The 21,551-nt window shown below is 47.2% G+C and overlaps 1 protein-coding gene across 1 annotated transcript; it reads left to right on the top strand.

Moving 5' to 3' along the window:
- Positions 1-1,522: 1,522 nt before the first annotated feature.
- Positions 1,523-21,032, top strand: USP50 (ubiquitin specific peptidase 50). The gene is made up of 8 exons (XM_030577098.1): positions 1,523-1,575; positions 4,917-4,949; positions 6,272-6,472; positions 7,813-8,008; positions 9,898-10,104; positions 15,076-15,218; positions 17,349-17,481; positions 19,447-21,032. The coding sequence occupies exons 1-8, from the start codon at positions 1,523-1,525 to the stop codon at positions 19,636-19,638; spliced, it is 1,158 nt and encodes a 385-aa protein (XP_030432958.1). The 3' UTR covers positions 19,639-21,032.
- Positions 21,033-21,551: the final 519 nt, after the last annotated feature.

The following is a 21,551-nucleotide window of genomic DNA, read 5'->3' as shown; positions in this document are numbered from 1 at the left end:
GGTAGTTGTCTGGCGTTGCAAGCTTCCAGAGGGCTATTGCCACTCGCTTCTCCACTGTGAGGACTGCTCTCATCTTGGTATTATGGCGTCTCAGGGCAGGGGAAAGCAAGTCACAAAGTTCCATGAAAGTGACCTTACGCATGCCAAAGTTTCGCAGCCACTGGGAATCGTCCCAAACCTGCAAAACTATGCGGTCCCACCAGTCTGTGCTTGTTCCCGGGCCCAAAATCGGCGTTCAATGGCTAGCACCTGCCCCATTACCAGCAGGCTCTCCAAAGCGCAGGGGCTTGCGGTTTGAGATAATTCTGTGTCCATGTCCTCATCACTCTCGTCGCCGCGCTGCCGTAGCCGCTGTCGCTGCCTCGCCTGGCTTTGCAGGTCTCGGTTCAGCATAGACTGCACGAGAATGCGCGAGGTGTTTACAACGTCCACTATTGCAATATTGATCTGAGCAGGGTCCATGCTTGCTGTGCTATGGTGTTTGCACAGTTCACCCAGGAAAAAAGGCGCGAAACGGTTGGAGGGATGAGGCTGTACCCAGAACCACCCGCGACAATGATTTTTGCCCTATCAGGCACTGGGATCTCAACCCAGAATTCCAAGGGGCGGGGGAGACTGCGGGAACTATGGGATAGCTACGGGATAGCTACCCACGGTGCAATGCTCCAGAAATCGACGCTAGCCTTGGACCATGGACGCACACCATCGAATTAATGTGCTTAGTGTGGCCGCGTGCACTTGACTTTATACAATCTGTTTTATAAGACTGGTTTATGTAAAATCAGAATAATCCCGTAGTGTAGACGTACCCTCTCTCTTTGTGGTTTACTTGGAGGAGGCGGCGGCTCCCCAGCCGGTAAGCCAGACTCTTTAGCCAGGTTCTTGAATGTTAACCAGGTCTTGCAGGATGTACTATGTTAATGTTTTATTGTGATTTGAATAAACAGTTTTAAAAATGAGTTGTTTTTTTCTTAACCCTCAGAGATGCTCTAAAATGGTGTTTGAAAACCCAGCTCTTCTTTTCCTCCTACTTACAACCACCACCACAATTCTTCAATCAGAAGGGGGAAAAGTTTGGGCTAACAAACCAGGGCTGGGTCTTACATGCATTAAAGCCAAAGGGAGTTTTACTATTCATCTCTGTGGGAACAAGATTGAAACACACACACACACACACACATACCCCGGCAGCTATGAACTGGAAGATACATGTGAACAAACGTGCAATATAGTCCGTTTTCTGACCTTAACTAGAACTCATGGGAACTCAGCAGCACCACATAGCAACAAGGTAGAATGTTGTCTTATGATGCCAGAAGAATCCAAACTGGAATTGTAGGGGAAAGACAATGAGAACTCCAGGGGAAGTACATACTTTTGGGCAATTGTACTAGAAATGCTATGAAATAAGGGAATGCCTGTATGAGAAGGGAAAGAAAAGAGGTGGTGAAATGAAGAGAAGAGGGTAAGAGGTAGCTTCCCAAAGTCAGTGGAAGTAACACGCTCTTTTTCAAGCCAAGAGATGGCTTCCCAATCTACATCGACACCTGATGATTTCAATATATTTTATTCCCTGTGAGTCTGCATTTTATAACCTAATCTATGAAGGAGGTGATGAACAGTCATTGAATAGAGTAGATGGAATTCAGCTGAGCATTTTAAAAAGAGCTGGGGTGATGGGCAGAGCTGATTAGAAAATGGTAACAATTTTCTCATTTGTTGTTGAATTTTTAAAAAATGCGAGAGCAGTTTGTGAGTATTGGTGTCCTTGAGAAAGTTTTGGGGAAAAAACAACTGTATATGTGCAACATTGCTAAGGCAACAAGCTAGAACACACATTCCTTAGTATTAGAAATAAATATGTATATAGGAAAGTGCAGTACGACCAGTCCCAGCTGGTGGTGGTTTTCCATCACATGTGGCTTTGAAGAGCAAGTGTATTACATAAAATGGAGTCAGTGCAAGACCCCAGATTTTAGTATGTTACCATTTAATTATACATCAGTTACTTTACTGGGACTGGCTGGGAGGTGGGGAGCAAGGGGATGGAGCTAACAGAACAAAAGCAAGGGAAACAAGCTCCTAAACGCCTTTTTGGTCCCCCTCTACCTAACCCTGCTAAAGTTGCACCATTCCCAAATGGAGAGGAGGCACCGGGGAGATGTGCTATCATTCTTGCACTTCTATGACCTTGCATAGGTCTCCATGCAGGCATCCTCAGAGAAAACAGATGGAGGATTGCCACCGTATTGTGGGCACTTTTGTCTGTGAACAAGACTAATATGGAAGGGAAACTCTTGAGCGATGCTGCTGCCACTGGACTTGTCTGTAGGAGTAACATAGAGCGCATCCTAGGGTGAAACGATAAGACTAACATTCATTCATTAACAAAAACAAAGCATTGGGCTCAGGCCTGGAAAATGCAGAGAATCGATAGAAGGTCCATAATGTGGAGCGAAGGGCCCTGCCACAGAGCAAGAGAGAGGCAAACCTGTCTGTTCTCCTGAAAAATGGTCTCTAGGAGTCTTGGAGGCAGATGTCATGAATGCATGTGAAAAAAGCATGCAGGATCCATCACAGGTGACAAAACAAACCAAGCCTGTGGGAAACACTTTAGGCTCTCTATCCCTCAGGGCTAACCATACAAGGTGCTGCTGAGGTCTCCTGTGAGCTATTAAGCACCCGCCACTACCATTAAAGTCAATGGGAATTGAGGGTGCTCAGCACCTTGCAGGGCTGGACATAAAGGTGAGCAAGGAGAATGATTGTCCCCCTCTGATATTAGCCCAACAAGACATCAATTGATGGTCCCATGTTAGCTCTCCATAGTATGGCATGTAGTAGCCTCCCTAAGATACCCTGTTTGCTATTAACGGTGAGGTTGCAATCTGCTTTCAGAGCTTGCTTGGGGTGGAGGGAGTGGGGCTGTTCAGGCTCTTTCTTGCTATTTGTTCCAACTCTTTGATTCAGAATCAGTTGTGTGAGTAGCCAGCGGGAGGTGAGAGCTGGGCCCAGCTAAGGGTATGGATCTGCCGAGGAGCAGCTTACTGCTAACTGGCTTGGAAGACTTTTCCCTGGTTAGCCAGCTGTGAAAATGTGAGACTTCACATCTAGCCTTTGGTGGGGTAGGGTGAGGGGCACAGCACTGACCCCCTTCACCCCGTAGCATTTTTAATGATTTACTTTAAGATTATTCTGTTGTCACCAAGGGTTGCGAGGCCATTAAAAGTCCGGTGGGTGGCGCCGCAGGGAACCAGGACTAAGGCTCCCCGCCTGTCCTAGTGCCACATGGCTCCCAGAAGCAGCTGCCAGATCCCTGCACACCTAGGTGCATGGGGGGCCAGGGAGGCTCCGCGCGCTGCCCTCGCCCCCAGTGCCAGCTAAGCACCTCCCATTGGCTGGGAACCATGACCAAAGGGAACTGAGGGGGCAGCGCCTGCAGACAGGAGGGCAGTGGGCAGAGCCTCACTGGCCACCAATGCGCCTGTGGGCTGCACTGCAGGGACCTAGGTGTCGCAGTAAGTACTGCTGGGACCCCGAAACCCTGACCCAGCCTAGAGTTCCCTCCTAGAGCCTGCACAACCTCCCACACTCCAACCCCCTGCCCCAGTCCCCTCTTGCACCCCAAACCTCTCATCCCTGGCCCCACCCCAGAGCCCTCAACCCCCTGCACACCCCAACCTTCTGCCCTAGCCCAGTGTCCCCTCCTGCACTGAAACTCCCTCCTGAAGACTGCACTCCCACAACCCTGCCCCGCAACCCCCTGTCCCAGCCCTGAGCCTGCTCCTATACTCCAAACCCCTCATCTCTGGCCCCACCCTAGAGCCTACACCCCCAGCCAGAGCCCTCACCCCCCACACCACAACCCTCTGCCCCAGCCCTGAGCTTCTGCACCCAAACCCCTCATCCCTGGCCCCACCCCAGATCCTGTACCCTCAGTTGGAGCCCGCAACCCCTCCTGCACTCTGAACCCCTTAGCCCCAGCCTGAGGCCCCTCCTGCACCCTAAACCATTAATCCCTGTGCCCCACCCCAGAGCCTGTACCTCCAGCCAGAGCCCTCACCATCCTGCAGCCCAACTCCCAGCCCGTAGCCCTCTCCCACATTCTGAACCCCTAATTTCTGGCCCCACCTGGAGTCTGCCCCCAGACCCCACCCCCACACTCCAATCTTCTGTCCCACAGCAGAGCCCTTTCCCACACCCCAAAACTCTCATTCCTGGCCTCATCCCAGAGTCCACACCCCCAGCCAGAGCCCTCACTCCCCTCCCACAACCCAACCCTCACTTCAGCCTGGTGAAAGTGAATGAGGGTTGGGGAGAGTGAGCCATGCACGGAGGAGGGATAGAGCGAGTGGGGGCAGAGCCTCATAGAAGGGGTGGGGCAGGGGCGGGGCCTCAGAGTGGGGAAGGGGCAGGGGTGTTTGGTTCTGTGCTATTAGAAAGTTGGCAACCATAGTCACCATCTCACTCTCCTTCATCTGCTGCATTCTCAACACCAGTTGCTGTGCGTGCTGTTGGTTTTATTGTGAAGGGTTGTGGTAGATTCTCCACCACTAGTGATTTTTAAATCAAGATTGGATGTATTTCCAAAAGATCTGCTGCAGGAATTAGTCTGGGGAAGCTCAATGGCCTGTGTGATATAGGAAGCCAGACTAGATTAACACAATGGTCCCTTCTGGCATTAGAATCTAGGATTTTAACCAAAAGGGCCTCAATTTCTCTCTGCAAGAAGATAGGCCACATTTTTCTTTTCTGTGGAAGTACCCCGCAAATCAGACATTCTTGGCTCTAATGTGATTCTCCAGCATCTCCTCACCTCGGTTATAGAGCAGGCCAAACATGGGCCCTACATTTTTACAGGCTTTGACACCTGCAAGTATTTGAGGCTGACCTGTGTTTCCTTACATCCAATCTAGGCACTTCCTATCGCGACCCTCACGCCCTCCCAGGTTGGTAATGTCTGAGTGCTTCTACTCTATCTTCTGTGTGACCTGACTGAGGTGCTCTAGCGAACGAGTCCTCCCATTTTGACTGTGTGGGAAGGGATGGAAATAAGGTTTGGCTGTGGCACCCCACTGGGATTTGACTGAATAGGAGGGCCGGACTTCCCCACCTCTGCTGAACTGACACAAGTGCCGTATATGCCTAGCTGGGTTAAAATGGAAATAGCTGTAGTCCTGTTCCACCAACACTGATTTTTTTAAACTCTGCCGTGGATGTTATGTCCCTGTCAGCACATCCCATTAATGATGGGTTTGCCCTCTTTACTCATGTTAGCCCTAATCAGCCATATCCAACCCAACCCACAGTGCTAGTTGTGCTCAGAGACTAGAGACACATGTGAAACTGGGCAGGGAACAGGGAAAGAGACAAGTAATCAGAGACAGGGAGGAACGTGAACCAGGCATTGAATGTGGAAGTCAGGGGATAGGATGACCTGGTGGGAGAGATGTGGTGAAGACAGATGGTAGAGGCAAGCCCTGCTGCCAACCTCTATGCTGACATGGGCCCAATCCTGAAAGGTGCAGTCAGTACTGTCCAGCAGGTGATCAATCCCTGATCCAATAGGGCTTGTAATTAATAACACTAGTGCCCCAAGAAAACACAACAACAAAAAACAAACCCTAAAATGCCCAATGTCAAGCTTCACAGGAATCATATGGGGAAATGTCTATCCACCTGCCAAAGGAGAGGGAAAAACTGATATGAAAAAATTCTAGCAGGGTGCTACAAACAGTGATCTTGATCCTTCTAGTCTCCTGCAAACTCCTAGTAAAGTCAGTGGGAGCTCCAGGAGTAGAGGGCTTGCAAGGTTGAGAGTAATGGAAAGTAAAACAGATAATTGCAAACTAATTATCTGAATCCCTTCCAAGCTGAGGTTGGGTCACTAACATCCCAATTTAACATTCCAAGAAGACAGAGACAACTTAGGTGTAGGCTTGGTCTCCAACTCATGTTAATTTTGCAGATATAACAATATGCACAACGTTCAGTGCTGATCTGTCCAATACATTTGGTAGCAACTACACAATTTGCTCTGAGTTTGTCAGTTTTATTTTGTGTGTGATCAGTGGATGTATGGTGCTGTTATTAGATTCAATACACAAACCACAGTTATGACTATGAGTGTGTATTCTTACAAAAGAGACCTTGACACAGCAGGCAATGGCTTTCTTTGAAATAAGGCCGATTTGAATGTGATAATAAAGAGACCGTTGCATTTTAGGTGGCAAAAGTACAATTTTGGATTTTGTTCTTGTTGGAAATGCAGCTCTGAAACTGTGCACCTGGAGCATTCGAAGGATTCTAGTGAGGAATCCAACTATGAGACAAGCCAACCGTACCAAGGCCTCACTGGCCTGCGTAACTTGGGGAACACTTGCTACATGAATGCGGTTTTGCAGTGCCTCTGCAGTATATCCCCATTGGTGGAATATTTTCTCTCAGGGAAGTATGTAGCCACCCTACACAAGTAAGTTGATTTATTTGCTCTCTATTTTATTATTGCTATTTATTATTTGTATTGCAGTTGCTCATAGGAGCCCCAGTCCTGGACCAGGACCCCATTATGCCAGTTGCTGTATGAACACAATATTTAGGATGTATTTTTCTGTCTCAATATATAAAGTTTTTCCTAAAGAAATTAAGTTTCAATTGGAGCTGGCATTAGAAAGCACAGAAATACTCAGTAGCACAAGGAAACCAAAAGCAGCACACTTTGCTCTCACTTCCCAGGCCCCACACACCATCTCTGCCTCTTCGTCAACTTGCTTTTCCTAGTCAATGTTCACCTTCTGGTTTCTCTCTGAATTCCCTCTTTTCTGTCCTATGTGGGCTTTTATACCACACTCGTTGTAGGATCTAAGTGCCTTTCTGTGATGCAGTAAGCAATGTGACTAACGTGTCACGCATTTGTTCTCTCATCCCCTCCACTGGGGTGAAGCATGTGCAGTGCATTGCATTCTGTTTGTTTACTTATGTATTTATTGGAGGCAGTTGGTTTTGGTTGGTTGGTTTGGTATGAATATACGTGTTACTGTGGTCAAAGCAATACAACTTACACTTGGAGCTTTGGAAGGTGGTGAGGTTTATAATAATTCTTAGTTCCTGGGGGAGTTCGTTCCACAGTCTTAGACTGGCCCCTGAGAAAGTTCTGTCTCCAGCACAAATGAGCTTTCCCTTCCTGTGGAGAGTTCTGTCATGCCAAAAGAGTGAAATTGTTGACCAGGTCTTGGTCCCAGAGCTTTAGACAATCTTTCAGATATCCTGGGGCCAGGCCATGGAGCACTGCGAAGATAAGGATTGAGACCTTGTATCTGATTCAATATTCTATGGAAAACTAGTGTAGAGAGCGGAGGGCAGGTCTGATGTGCTTGCTGTAGCCTGTGTTAATGAGGAGACTGGCTGCAGCGTTCTGTGCTAACTGGAGTTTCCCGAGTGCTGAAGACTTCATGCCCAGGTATGTTGCATTGCTGTAGTCCAGTTGAGAAGGGACCAAGGCATGAATAACTGAGGTTAGGTCATTCACTAGCAAAGGATGGAGTCTCCTAGTGAACCAGATGATAGAAAGAATTATTCATGGATGCTGCTAAGTGAGAGCTTTGCATCAACGAGGAATCCAAGAGTACTCCTAGACTACAGACTGAAATAGCCTATTGTGAGCGTGCCCCTTCAACAAACAGAGTCTGCACTGTGACTATGGCCTCCTCACAATGCTTCCTCTGCCCATTCAGCTTGGCTTTTGTGTTCACATTTTAAGCACAGCCACCACATCTTTGTATTCCAACTAAAGCCCCTTTTATGCTACTTCAGGGAAAACAGTGAGGTTGCTACAGCCTTTGCCTATTTGATGGCCGATATGTGGCTGGGAGAGTTTGAGTGCGTCTCACCAGAGGTGTTTCGTTCAGTCATCAGTGACTTATGCCCGGCTTTTACTAAGAAGACTCAGCAGGACGCCCAGGAGTTTCTGATTTATGTACTGAACGAATTACATGAGGCACTTAAGAAGGTAAGACTGCAGTTATGGCCTTCTAGGGCTGTGAAGTGTAAGAGCACATCTGTCTCCTCTTTGCAGTCATTACTGCATAGCGTGGAATATAGTAATTGTCTCCTCTCTCCCTCCATACTGTACAAAATGGTGCTGTGAAATCATCATCTTCTCCAACTACTACACACATTGCAACCTTTAACCCCTTCATTAGCTTCCTGTTACCACATTCCCTTCAAGCTCCGTAGCTACATCACCAAGGCCCTACCTAATCCCGCATCTACACCTCTGCTGTCATTTCCTCCTCCTCACCCTCTAGTCTCTGCATTCTTCCCTATCATTCTTCCTCCCTGTGCCAAGAATCTTGTCTGCCCAGATCCACCTCTGCTTCTCTCTTCCTTCAAATCCTTCCTTAAACCACTCTACCAGCAATAAGTCCCTCCAGCCTATCTGCTCTGTGGATATATAAAGTGCTGCATAGTAACAGGGTTCTATGTATCATTTTAAATCATCATTAGTACCAAATGCTAACTTATGTAGCCATCTGCCGGGCAATCTGATTTGTAAATGCACCAAGTGCTCTCACAGAAGTTATCTGTGTACCAAAGTTCTCCTTTAGAATGATCGTAGAGGGGAAATCAGATGATTTTTCTTGCCCCATTTACAATTCCAGGTTAGGCATCTCAGCACTGTGATTACTTAGCTCAGACAGCAAGTTAGAAGCTAGAAAGTCCTTGGCGACGTCAAGTGTTACTGCAGTTCAGGAAAACTTTGACAGTCTCTGGATTCTATCCCTGCTATGTGAGGCTTGGGCAGGGGCATCAGTTCAGTTAGCTCATCCCTAGAGCTCTAGTTTAGAATTGGGACCTTCTTTGTTTGCTCTGGGGTTCAGAATCCTGAAGGTGGTGGAACAAGGGAGTGCTCCATGCTGGACCCTATTGTGAGAAGCAATAGAGAGTGGTTCCTTCATGCAGAGAAAATAAAAGAATATGCCTCCCAGGGAAGCACTATGGGAAGGAAGAGAGGGGCAGGGTGTTTGGCACATGATACTGGGGAGGTGTTTGAAAGTTTTACAAAAGAAAACAATGTGTGGCTGTAGCTAAAGAGATCTTAACAAGGCCTTGACCCTGCAAAGACTTAGGCATTTGCTCAACTCCACGCAACATGAGTAGCCCTACTGATGTCAGTGGAGCTTCTCAGTGTACAATGTTAAGTGCATACTTATGACTCGGCTAATAAAGGCTTTAAACAGCGATGGGCTGATGACTGGAGGTGCTGATAAATGGAGCTGGTTGAACCATACCTTTCAAATAGTATTCATTATAAATATTCCCCCTTTCTTGATTAGCTCATCCTTTACAAACCAATCCTCATTTCAGGAAGGTATTTTTTCATCTGTAAGTATTTGCTAGAAGTTCTGAAGAATAATTTTCAGTCGATAAGCTCTTCGCAAACTGTTGACCTCAACTGTTGATTATTTGTGTTGTGTGACTGATCTAGCTTCTGCTTCCTGAATGAATGACTGAAGATTTTTTTAAACATATGACTAATAAACTTCTGGTTTGGCTTTGCAGACAACTTCATGCTAAAACTCATGAAAACATTGGAATTTGTTAACGGAGCTCTCACAATTTAACTAATCTCGCCCCATGCGTCAGAGTGAACTCAACAGTGATGCTTTTATTCATAAATCACTATTCAACTAGGGCCCTACTTATAAATATGGAATACAATGTCTTATAAAGAAGCAGAATAAATAATGGATTATTATAAAAAATATGTTTTTACTGCCACCTGGGATCATGTGTGCTTCCTTGACAACCGGTACAAAGCATGTTTAGATGTGTTTGTAAGGATTGGTGTCAGTAGTTTGTTAGGTTTTTTTGTTTTTTTGTTTTTTTTTCTTACAGTCATGCAAAAGGAGATGCTATGGGAACACATCCACTTCTAGGGAAGATAGGGGAACCGGCAGTGAAACATCAATCATCACCCAGCTATTTGAGGGGCAGCTCAGTTATGACATTACATGCCTGGCGTGTCACACCACCACCGATAAGAATGAGGTCTTTACAGTTCTCTCTCTTCCCATCCCTTCTGAGAGTGCCTGCTCACTACAGGTAGGGTTTCTAAGAGCTCCTCCCAGCTTTTGGTGGTCTCTGTTCAGTATAGCGGTGGAAGGTTTATGTTAATAGACCATCTCACAGAAATACGTTCCCAGCACATGCCAGTTCCAGGGCATCACCTAAAAGGGATACATTCTTTTCAGTAGAGAATTTGGCCCTAGGACTAGAGAAGACACTAGATCAGACTTCCATTGTCCTTTTGGCTGTTAATAGTGTAGCTTGTGTTGTTTGGAAATGCCCCTGAATTGCTGTGGAGTGAGGGATGGCCAGAGACATGTCTCTTTTATTTTGTATTGTATAGAAAGTAACTGTGAGGCATTTTCTTTCAAATTCTCACTTATCAAAATGCTTTCTTAGAGGAAAACACATTACATTTTAGCTGCTTTGTATTCTAAGTGCACTCACAGAGCTGTACCTAGACATTTTGGCACCATAGCATATTTACACCCCCTACTGTTTTTTTTAGATGATATGAGTTAGGATATTTATAGAGCAGTGGTCCCCAACCTTTTCATCAGGCGGGCTCCAGATGAAGGACTGTGGTGGCGGTCGTGCATCCACCAAAATGCTGCCGAATTTCGGTGGCATTGCCTCTCGATGACGCTGCTTGTCAGTGGCAAGCGGCATCATCGAGAGGCGTCACCACCGAAATGCCGCTGAATTTCGGCGGCATTTCAGCAGATGTTCGACTGCCGGCCAGGATGCGGGCACATTTAGATGCGCCCGTAGGCACCGCATTGGGGACCGCTGTTATAGAGTAATGACAATACATTTATTTTTGCATATTGGTACAGTACATAGACAATAAAAGCTACTGCCTGATTCTTTTAGGTGCCACATTAATTTTCACACAATCCTTTAACATCTCTATAGTATCCTCCTATATAACCTTTAAGAAGTAAACTCGATAGGTACTGAAAATAAAATGGACTGAAAATAACCGTAACATAAATATGGATACTGCAATTACTTAATGGCATAAAACATTCAGAAAGACATAAAATTGCATTTCTATTTATATTAAAAAAAGTGATATTGATGGTTTTCCATCCCACAGTGAGACTGTGGCTAGAATAAACAGCCACCTCTCTCAATGGAGAATAAAAGGAACTCAAAAGTAAGCAAAGAATGAATCCACCATGGAGGTGGATTATCTAGCAATTGAATTACCATGATAGCATCTGACTCTGTATAAGCAGAAGCCATCCTTTTTCTGGCCTTTATATAAGGAAAACAGCTATGCGGGATGGGTGGGGAGTGTGTGTAAGATTTCTGTCTTTTACCTTTTGCATTGTGATTTTATTTTTCTAAGAAGAGTATTGATTATTGTTTGCTTCCTGGTATAATATTATGGTTGGTTTATACCTGATCATTTCTCCTGCTGAATCCTGCCAAGCAAATTGTGATTATCCCCTTTAAAGGTGAAGGATGACAGCAGCATGGCTTGTTTGTATAAGGCCAGTTGGGGAAGCTATGTTGTGATAGTTCATAAGAGGCATGACACATCCTGCATCTTGGCAGGAGGTTAGACTAGATGATCCTTGTGGTCCCTTCTAACTCTGTGGTTGTATGACATTTGACTTCTGGCCAGGCGAGGCAACACACACCTAGGGCTTTGCTTACACTGCAGAGTTTTGTTGACAAAAATTTAATTAAGATGCTTTAAATAAACTGCTGGTGCATGTCCACGCTATGCTCCTTGCATTGACAGAGCACATCTGCACTAACAGCTCTTGCATCGACACAGAGAGCAGTGCACTGTGGGTAGTTATCACACTGTGCAACTGGCTGCAGGGTGCTTTGGGAAGGGTTTGCAATGCCTCATGGGACAGGTACAGCATCCCATGATGCAGTTCTCAATCGCATCGTTCCAGGGGCATCCTAGTACAGGGGTGGGCAAACTTTTTGGCCCGAGGGCCACGTGTGGGTATGAAAATTGTATGGCAGGTGATGAATGCTCACGAAATTGGGGGTTAGAGTGTGAGAGGGACTGAAGGTTCCAGCTGGGTATGTGGATTCGGAGAGCAAGAGGGGGATCAGGGCTGGGGCAGGGGGTTGGGGTGTGGGAGGGGTTTAGGGGTGAAGACTCTGGGTGGCACTTACCCCAAGCAGCTCCCAGAAGTAGCAGCATGTCCCCCTCTGGTTCCTATGTGGAAGCACGGCCAGGTGGCTCTGAAGCTGCCCTGTCCACAGGTGCCTCCCTGGCAGCTCCCATTGGCCTTGGTTCCTGGCCAATGGGAGTTGCAGGGGTAGTGCTTGGGGCGGAGGCAGCGTGCGGAGCCCCTTGGCTGCCCCTACGGGTAGGAGCCAGAGGGGGGACGTGCCACTGCTTCCAGGAGCTGCGCGGAGCGGGGCAAGCCCCTGACCCCGCTCCCCAGCAGGAGCCCAAGGGATGGATTAAAATGTCTGGAGGACTGGTTGCAGCCCCTGGGCCGTAGTTTGTCCACCCTTGTCTTAATAGATTGCCAGCCACTTTTCAACTGAAGTGTGTGTGCAGGGACAGGGAGAGTGTGTGACAGGGTGTGTGTGGGGAAGTGTGGGGGAGAAATTGTGTTGCAGAAGTGAGAGAGAGGTTTTGGGGGGGGTGTATATGTGAGAGAGAGAGAATGACTGTTAAGGAAGTGTGCATCGGTATGGTGTGCTGTCTCTTTACATTCAGACAGCAGCTTGAGCAGCATCTCCACCCAGCAGCCCGCTCTGCCTACCTGCATTCCACATTAATGGTCTGTGATTCTCTCCCACAGCCTCCTCTGTTTACTCTCCAGGCTGCAAAATCTCAAAGCTTCCCGGAGCTCTGAAAAGGGAGGGACACATGCCTGCAGGGCAGCCAAGTTCAAAACAATGAGCAGAGTGGTCACAGTGGGCATTGCGGGATACTGGGGGAGGCCAGTTATGTTGATATAATGAACTTCAGCGTCTACACTGACGCTTTATCTTTTTAACTTTGCCTCAAAACGCTCTACGCATCTCATCCAGGTGGTTTTATTTTGTCGGCAGAACAGTGGAGTTCTGTCACCAAAAGTGGCATTGCAGTGTTTAGGCCTCCACTGTTTTGCCGCTAAAAACTGCCTTTTGCCAACAAAACTTGGTGGTGCAGACAAGGCCAGGGCCGGCTCTACTGTTTTGCCGCCCCAAGCAGCGTGCCGAATGGCCACAAACGGCGGAGGCAGTCCATGTGCCGTTAGGGCAGCACACGCATTTCCACGGCGGTGGGAATTCAGAGGCAGCTTCTGTCTTCAGCTGGAAGACAGAAGCTGGGCCCCTGCAGACAGATGAACATAGAAGCTGCTGCCGAATTGCTGCGGCCGCAGGAACGCACGTGCCGCCCTATGGGCACACGGACTGGCCCCGCTGTCCAGCGGCAATTCGGCGTGCTGCTTGGGGGGCAAAAACACAGGGACTGCCGCCCCTTGCAGACTGCTACCTCAAGCACCTGCTTGGATGACTGGTGCCTGGAGCTGGCCCTGGACAAGGCCTAAGTGTGGAGACAGAAGGAAGTATAGGGCTGTGGTGGCTGTGAAATCAGATTATGCTGTGCTTTAGTGTAAGACAATGCCAATGCCACAGTTATAGTGGCTAGATGGATATATCTGTGAAGTGATGGCCCTGGTCTCATAGAGAAGGGAATCAGGAACAGACTAGCTAGGTCACAGCCCAGAATGCTACAAGCACAGGTCACAGCTGACATGTTTCTTCGCCAGTGCATATCTCACCAGCAGCCCCGCTCCAGACCTGCACCCAATGCACATTTCCCTATTGGTCTCTTCCCTTGTACCCTAAATGGCCTGTGTTTTTACCTGTCTGGGCAACTGAAAATTGTCCCTAGCCCAAAATTAGAGGCCTTTTAAAAGAAAGAGCCAAGGTGTGTTCAGCATCCTGGGCCAGTCTGCCCTGAAGGTGTCAATTCCCCGATGTGTGAGTGCAATTGCTGGCCAGTGAATGGAGCATTGTGACAAGCAGATCTGAGGGAGGCTCCTTATTCTGTTCTCTGTAATAAAGTTTGAATCAGGCTGGGCAGCAACAAGTCGGGGTCCGTCACAGTAACAGAAAAGTAGCTAAAGGCAGGAGCAGGGCGTGTTTTACCCCTACTGAGTGTTGACTAAAAAGGCCTGTTTTACTTGGGCAGTGTTTACTTTCTTTGTTTTTACTGTTGCTTCCCCCAACTGTAAATCACAAGCAGCCCAGGACTTCTTCATTTTCCTCTCTGAACACTTCCTCCTAAGCATGAAAGTCCCTTTGCCCCCCCTCCCCCCATATTTTTGCAAACAGGGCAGGTGGCTTATCCCATTGGGGTAACTGTTACCCTTCTGCTCCTCTCTGTGCTGGGGTTTTGCCACTTCGCCCTCCACCACCACCTGGCAGTGCCTCACCCCTGGCTCCTTGGTCCCTCTCCTGCCCTGCCTCCAGCTGTTTGACACCCTTCCCCACACAGTCAGTTTCCACCCCTTGTTCAGAGCCTGCCCATTGCCCCCTCCCATTTGCCCCCTTTAACCTTTTTAATCCCCAGTGAGAGCAGCAGTTTCAGCAGATGTTACTGAGCAACGAGCATGCTCAGCGGGAGCCAAGCACCACTCAGCACCTTGCCCAGCTGCTGCTCCACCAAGATTCTAGTGCTGGGAGCCTGCTCTGTCAGGGGTCAGCGATCCTACAGAGAGGCAGGGCCCTGGGCTCTGACCAGATGCTGCTGGGCCCAGTCCTGTGGGCCACCCCATTTTTGCACCCTTGGTGGCTCTGCCTCATGGCAGGCTGCCCCGCCCTAGTTATGGCCCTGTACACTCATAATGTCACAACCTCACTGAATCATGTGGCACAATTTCCTCTGCGGTGTACAAACAACACTGCGCAAGTTGACTTCCGCAACAGGCTTATTGAGACACCCTCCCTAACCCGGCTTAGTGGTCAGAAATTCACCTCTCTACACAGAGCTATGGTGTTTGTTTTACCAAACATGTTTTCCTTTCACAGGACTGTCTTGAATGTTTCTTTCAGCAAGACACACTGACCTGGAACAATCAAATTCACTGCTCCTTCTGTGGAACTAAGCAAGATGCTGCAGTAAAGGCCAACATAGGCAAGGCGCCAAAGATGATTATTTTTCACTTAAAGAGGTACAGCCTGCATCTGGTAGGACAGCTACGGCTCCTCTGATTTACATGGGATGTGGGAAGGTCACTTGCATTCAGAGGCAAGGGGAAATCAGTGCACGTAGTCTTTTTGCACATACAGTACCTGGATAATTACACAACAGGAAAAGCATGTGAGTCAGACTTCTGATAAACCCAGAGAACGTGTTACTTTATCCAAGTCATCAAATTGCACTCTCAGAGCATTTTTGTACTGCTTCTCCCTCTGCAATAGAGGCAATTCTGAAAGGGGAGGGGTTGGTCACAGAGGGGAAAGTGATAGAATTGTGGAATAAATGAAGAAAGAAGAGTGTTTGTTGTAAAACTGGATCACACTAATAAATGGAATTTTACAGTACAGGTGATGCTAGTCCTGATAGCTACTTACAGAGCTACTAACGACTGTGATGGACAAAAACAGAGAATAGTGTTCTGCCACATCAACAGTGCGGACAGGGTATTATTCCTCTACCCATCCCTTTACAAAGCGCAGAGATCTACAATTGCGTTTGAGCCCAAGATTTTAAAATGATGTGTTCTGTATCCATTTTGCCCTCAACAGCGGAAGTGTTATGCTATACAAGGCACATGGGATCTTTTTTTTGGGGGGGGGGGGGGAGGCAAATATGCCACATTTATTGAAAATACAAGAGTTAGCATATGCTTCTCTCTCTCACACCCTCTCTCGCTCCTGCCAGTTGATGTTTATAGTTACCTGTCTGTTGTAGCTCGAGTCAATCTAATGGCCAGTTAGATTGAGCATGAGTGAGGAGCTGGGCTCAGTCGGTTGCAAACCAGCTTTATAGTTGTAAATTCCCACTTGAGTCCATGCATTTTGCAATGTCATCCTGCAATCATTAGTCCTTAAGTGGTGTTAATCTTGCGGTTTTCTGCTGTTATCATTTGCTGGTTATTGTCAGGCTTCCCATTGTTATCGTCTATTTGTTGTCTCGCCTTCGGGGATGCCTGCCTCATCTCTGAGCTGATCAGTGCTGCTAACATGGTTAGCATCGGATACAATGGATGTTTTCTGATTGTCTCCGGGTTTTTCCAAGCCTCTCACTTTTCCTTGACCATCTGGACATTTGTGGTGGCTTTCCCACCTCATCTTTTCCTGATGCATTCATTCCTCATTCACACAAACAGTCTCTCACAGAAACCTTCAAAGGTATACAGACAGCAGTATTTTATATTCAGCAGAATACATGGTAAAACAAAACTTGCTAAATCTTATAACTAAAACGATTCACATTGGGGCTTCAGGCCCTCAACATTTCTTCTAATCTCCTTAATACAGATACAATACAAGATCCTGTCTCTTACTTACTAACACCTTAAAACAAGGAAATGTATATTTAACTAGAGTGCCTAATTTGTAATACATATAGGAAACCATAGTACACATTATAACTTATCCTAAAAAAAAGGGTGACGATAATCAGTTGTTCTGGTCTGTCATTCCTTTCTGCTATTCAAAAAGGGTGACTGACAGGATAAAATCAAATCATACATTAATTCTCATAGTACAATTGTAAAATCCTGCTCTTACAGATGTGGGTGAGGAAGTCAAGGAATCTGCAAGTAGGTGCTACAACTTCATAGTTGGCTTACTTCAGTGCCCAGAACTTCTTGTTAAGTTTGATTATGTAACAATTATTTTTAAAAAGTGATCATTTCCTACTCCTTCCATGTATCCATCTTACTCCTTCCATTCTTCTCACTAACTCCCCAGCTAGTATTACTCTGGCATGGTTAGTGCTGCATGGCCAGAATTAGCGTTAGTGCTAAAGCTGGATTTAGCATCCCCTGCTGAGCATGCATCTTGTGACAGATTGATCATGCACTCATTGGGCCTTCCTTTCACTCCCAACACAAAGCAAGGATCTGCTTGTTCTTACTCCAAAATGTCACTTGCAGTCTGTTTATTTAATCTCTGTTTGGGGCAGTAATTTACAAGTATTACTTAGCATTAAGACAGCACTTTACATGTCAAAGAACTGCAGGTGGTAGCTATTTATTCCTCCCAATGCCCACGTGAAGGTAAGCAAATGCAGCATTACAATAACTGAAAGCATTTGTAGTGGAAAATACTGTCTCAAAATGTTTTATTTTCAGGTTTGACTATCAAGGCAGCTACAAAAGGAAACTGGGAACTAACATCTACTATCCACTAAGCAACTTGGATCTTTCGCCTTATATTTATCCACTCTTTCAGAAGAATCCAAAATACAACTTGTGTGCTGTGGTGGTAAGTTGGATGCAAAGTTATATCCTAGCTTTATTGGTAATACTATGAATGTTTGTTTGAATGACAGCAGTGATTGATCTTGGTCCTAAGCAAACAAGCAGGCAACAGTCACCTCTGCCTCAGCACCCAAAGTTTACAGAACAGGAAAAAAAATGGTACAGATACAACTATCACTGCCTTATACACAGCTGGCATTTCAGAGTTAGGAGATGTCTCCTCAACTAACCCATTACTGATCAAATTAACACATTTTTCATTGGCTAATGGAAGATGGCAGGGTACTTCGATTGAAATTATCCGGCTGTCAGGATTGAATTATAGTTACAGCAGGCCTGTACACAGATACAGTTTGATTACCAGGGCATCATGGAATGTAACATGCTAATTCCCATCCCTGTTATAACATGGCTTGGTCTTGTCTGTGTAGATCAGGGGTGGGCAAACTATGGCCCACTGGCCAGATCTGGCCCCTCAGGGCTTTGGATATGGCCTGCGGGGAATGCCCTCCCAGCGCTGCGGGCACAGCGCCGCTCTCAGAAGCAGTCCTCAGGCCGGGGGCAGAGGGCTCCCTGTGCGTTGCCCTTGTCTCCAGATACCACCCTCCGCAGCTCCCATTGGCCAGGAATGGGGAATCCTGGCCAATGGGAGCTTTGCAGGAGGTACCTGGAGGTGTGGAAAGGGGAGCACACACAGAGCCCTCCGCCCCACCTTCCCCAGGGGCTGCAGAGCTTCCTGGAGCGGTGCGGGGCCACCGTCAGGGCAGGTAGGCAGGGAGCCTCTCCTAGTCCTGGTGCGCGCTGCTGCCACCCCAGAGTCCGAACCCCTCCTGCACCCTGCACCCCAGCTTCCTGCCGTGAGCCCCCTTGTACACCCTGCAGCCCTCCTGCAGCCCAACCCCTGCACCTTGCACCCCTCCTGTACCCCAACCCCTGCACGGAGCTCCCTGCCTGCACCCCAATCCCTTGCTCTGAGCCCCGTTGCACCCCACACCTCTCCTGCACCCCAACCCCTGCCAAGCCCCCTCTTGCACCCCAATCCCCTTCCCTGAGCCCCTGCATACACCCTGCACCCCTCCTCTGCCCCAATCCCTTGCCCTGAGCCCCTTTGTGCACACCGCAACCCCTCCCAGACCCCGCAATCCCTCCTGCACCCCAATCCCCTGCCCCAGCCCTGCATACAATTTCCCCACCCAGATGTAGCCCTCAGCCCTAAAAGTTTGCCCACCTCAAATTGCTCTTTAACTGGTTTCAGAGTGGTAGCTGTGTTAGTCTGTATCAGCAAAAACAAGCCCACGAAAGCTTATGCCCAAATACATGTGTTAGTCTCTAAGGTGCCACAAGGACCCCTCGTTGTTTTTGTTCTTTAACTGTTATTGGTGTATAATTGTGTTTCAGGTCTGTACAATGATTAACACAACTTGGTACTATTTGTACAGTGATATCAAACCTATTTTATTGCTTGGGCATGGTACTATTGTATTATTATGCAGTGCCCCACAGCATGCCAATTCCTGTGTAGATCGACTCTGTGTCAAACCAATTAAATCATGAAAAACAGGGCAAACATTGACACTTGATGCAGGCTGTTTAGTAAATGCCCTTCATTCAAGGACCCTATTTCTGATTGAAAGTGCTTTCACTTGAAAGCTTCTAAACACAAGAACAGATCCTCCAGCCATTGAGTGTGGGTGGTCAATGTGAGTTTTGCTGGGAGATGGATTGCCAGGTCAGAGCTGCTATCTGGGCTGTAAGTTTGATCCCCCAACGTGAAAAAAATGTAATTATTGTCCAGACAGCATTTACTTTTTCTTCCTGCCACAGAGCTCTACCTATTTCAAGCCTTTCTTTGGGGTAAAGGGAAACTGGAATCTTATTTTTTCCCCATCATTTTAATAGCTGAGTGCAAATTAAAATGATCACCAGATTCCTGGCTTTGAGTCTTTCTCTCTCAACTTTCTCGTTGTAGAACCATTTTGGTTATCTGGATGGTGGCCATTATACGGCATTCTGCAAGCACACATTCACCCAGAACTGGTACAGTTTCGATGACGCACAGGTCAGTGAGATTCCACAGTCCTCAGTGCAGTCTGCTGCAGCTTATCTCCTATTCTACAGCTGTAAAGCCTTCTCTGTACCTACCAAAACCCATAAGTACTAGGAAGATGTCTTTGTGAGAACAGTCCAATTATTAGAATTCACTGACACTGGTGGCTAAGTCCCATTTTGCCATTAAACTAGTGCATCTGCATTGCTTGACTGTCTATTTTGATCTTTCTGATTATGCTTAGGAATGGATTTCAAGGGAGAAATCTGAAAGTTGACCTCTGCAGCACAACTTTCAGTGTAATAAGTGAAGGAGTGTCCCTCCTACAAAGCCCCTCACTTCAAGTTATTTCTAAAAAGCCTCTCACTAATATTCTTAGCACCATTATTATTATGGCTTGCACTACGACAGCACCCATTCTAAACATAGGGGAGATATGGAGTTTGCTTAGAGACCCTTCAATCTATATGGACAAGACAAATCAAATACATAACAGCTTCCTCCAGACAAGCTCTTCTCTACTCTCCAGGTGCCCCAGTCCATTTGCTCTGCCATAGCTTCCCAAATCTATCCTCCTTTCACCCTACAGCATTAGGCACAGGTTCAGTATGAAAGCCTATGGACGAAAACAACAGCCGGTTGACAGTGCTGGTATTAATGACAGCATCTAAAGGCAGGGAGCTCCCTTGAGGAAAGAGCTCACATGGCCTCACCCCTGTCCTAAACTCATTGCTCTACCCCCACCCCACGTCCTCTTTGTAGTTGTGAGTGTAGGAACAAGAGCCCACGCATGGCCTCACTCGTCTCCTACTGCTTTCACTCCCTAGTCCCTTCCCCTATGCAGCACAACATTGTCTATTAGCGGCACAAAGCACCAGAACGCCACGGTGGGCTCGCTCCAAGAAAAAGCCATTTCCCTTCTTCCCCAGCAACTGCTTTTTTCTCTCTGGGTTCTGCATAAAAAGCATGAATGCAGCAGATGGCTGAGGAGCCGCACCTTAGTTGTACTGGGATGGTACATATTCTTTTGCCTATAGCTACTTGCACTTTATCAAAAGGAAAATAATAAAAAAAACCCACAGAAGCTAGTGTCTAACCCACTCATCAAACTGACAAGAATGTTTTTACTACGGCCTCTTGCCTAGGTTTATTAGTGCTGTCTCCATTCTTCCCCACCAGAAAACAGAGTGAAGTGTTCCAAGTCTACATTGAAACAACCTAATTCCAGCTATCTATCTGGTACATTTAATGGAAAACGCCAATGGCTCAACAGTTAATGTTGGGGGCACAGAATCCATGATTTATATGCCTCCCTCTCCCCGCTTTATGCAAAATTTTAATTTTGTTTTAAAATTGTGTCTAGCTCCTGTAGGTGTGAAGGAAGCCTGCCACATGTGAACACATGCTGTGTTGTCTTTCTGGAGCTGTGGCTAGAGCGATTTAGATGGTCCCAGTCATGGCCGGCTCTAGTCATTTCGCTGCCCCAAGCATGGCAGCATGCCACAGGGGGCGCTCTGCTGCTTACTGGTCCCGCGGCTCCGGTGGCCCTCCCACAGGCGTGCCTGCGGATGCTCCACCGGAGCTGCGGGACCAGTGGATGCTCCGCAGGCATGCCTGCCGTCCTCCCAGCAACTGAAAGAGCGCCCCCTGCGGCATGCCGCCCCAAGCACACGCTTGGTGCGCTGCTGCCTGGAGCCGGCCCTGGGCCCAGTGCTCTGAACTTCCTAATTCATCACTGGTTGTAAATGATGACGCCTGCCTCTGACCATTTTAAAATGTGAATATTTATGAATTTATTTATTTGGGTTTTGCTATTAATATGCTGATTCAGAGAGGTTTAATAGCACAGAAGTTAAACATGGCAGACATTGTCATGCTATAGAAGATTTCACTCTCTCTGTGGTCATGTCAGGTGAAATACCAACACTTGCAGACTAGTACAATGGGAGCAAGTATGTGAGTTTGACAGAGGCATCTGTTATTGAGAATGTGCCTTTATGCACAATGCAATTTTGCATGGAAGTCCC

Source organism: Gopherus evgoodei, chromosome 10, assembly GCF_007399415.2.
Source record: "Gopherus evgoodei ecotype Sinaloan lineage chromosome 10, rGopEvg1_v1.p, whole genome shotgun sequence".
In the NCBI taxonomy this organism is placed as follows: Eukaryota; Metazoa; Chordata; order Testudines; family Testudinidae; genus Gopherus; species Gopherus evgoodei.
Note: the sequence above shows the minus strand (reverse complement) of the source record. Positions and strands in the feature narration are given on the sequence as shown.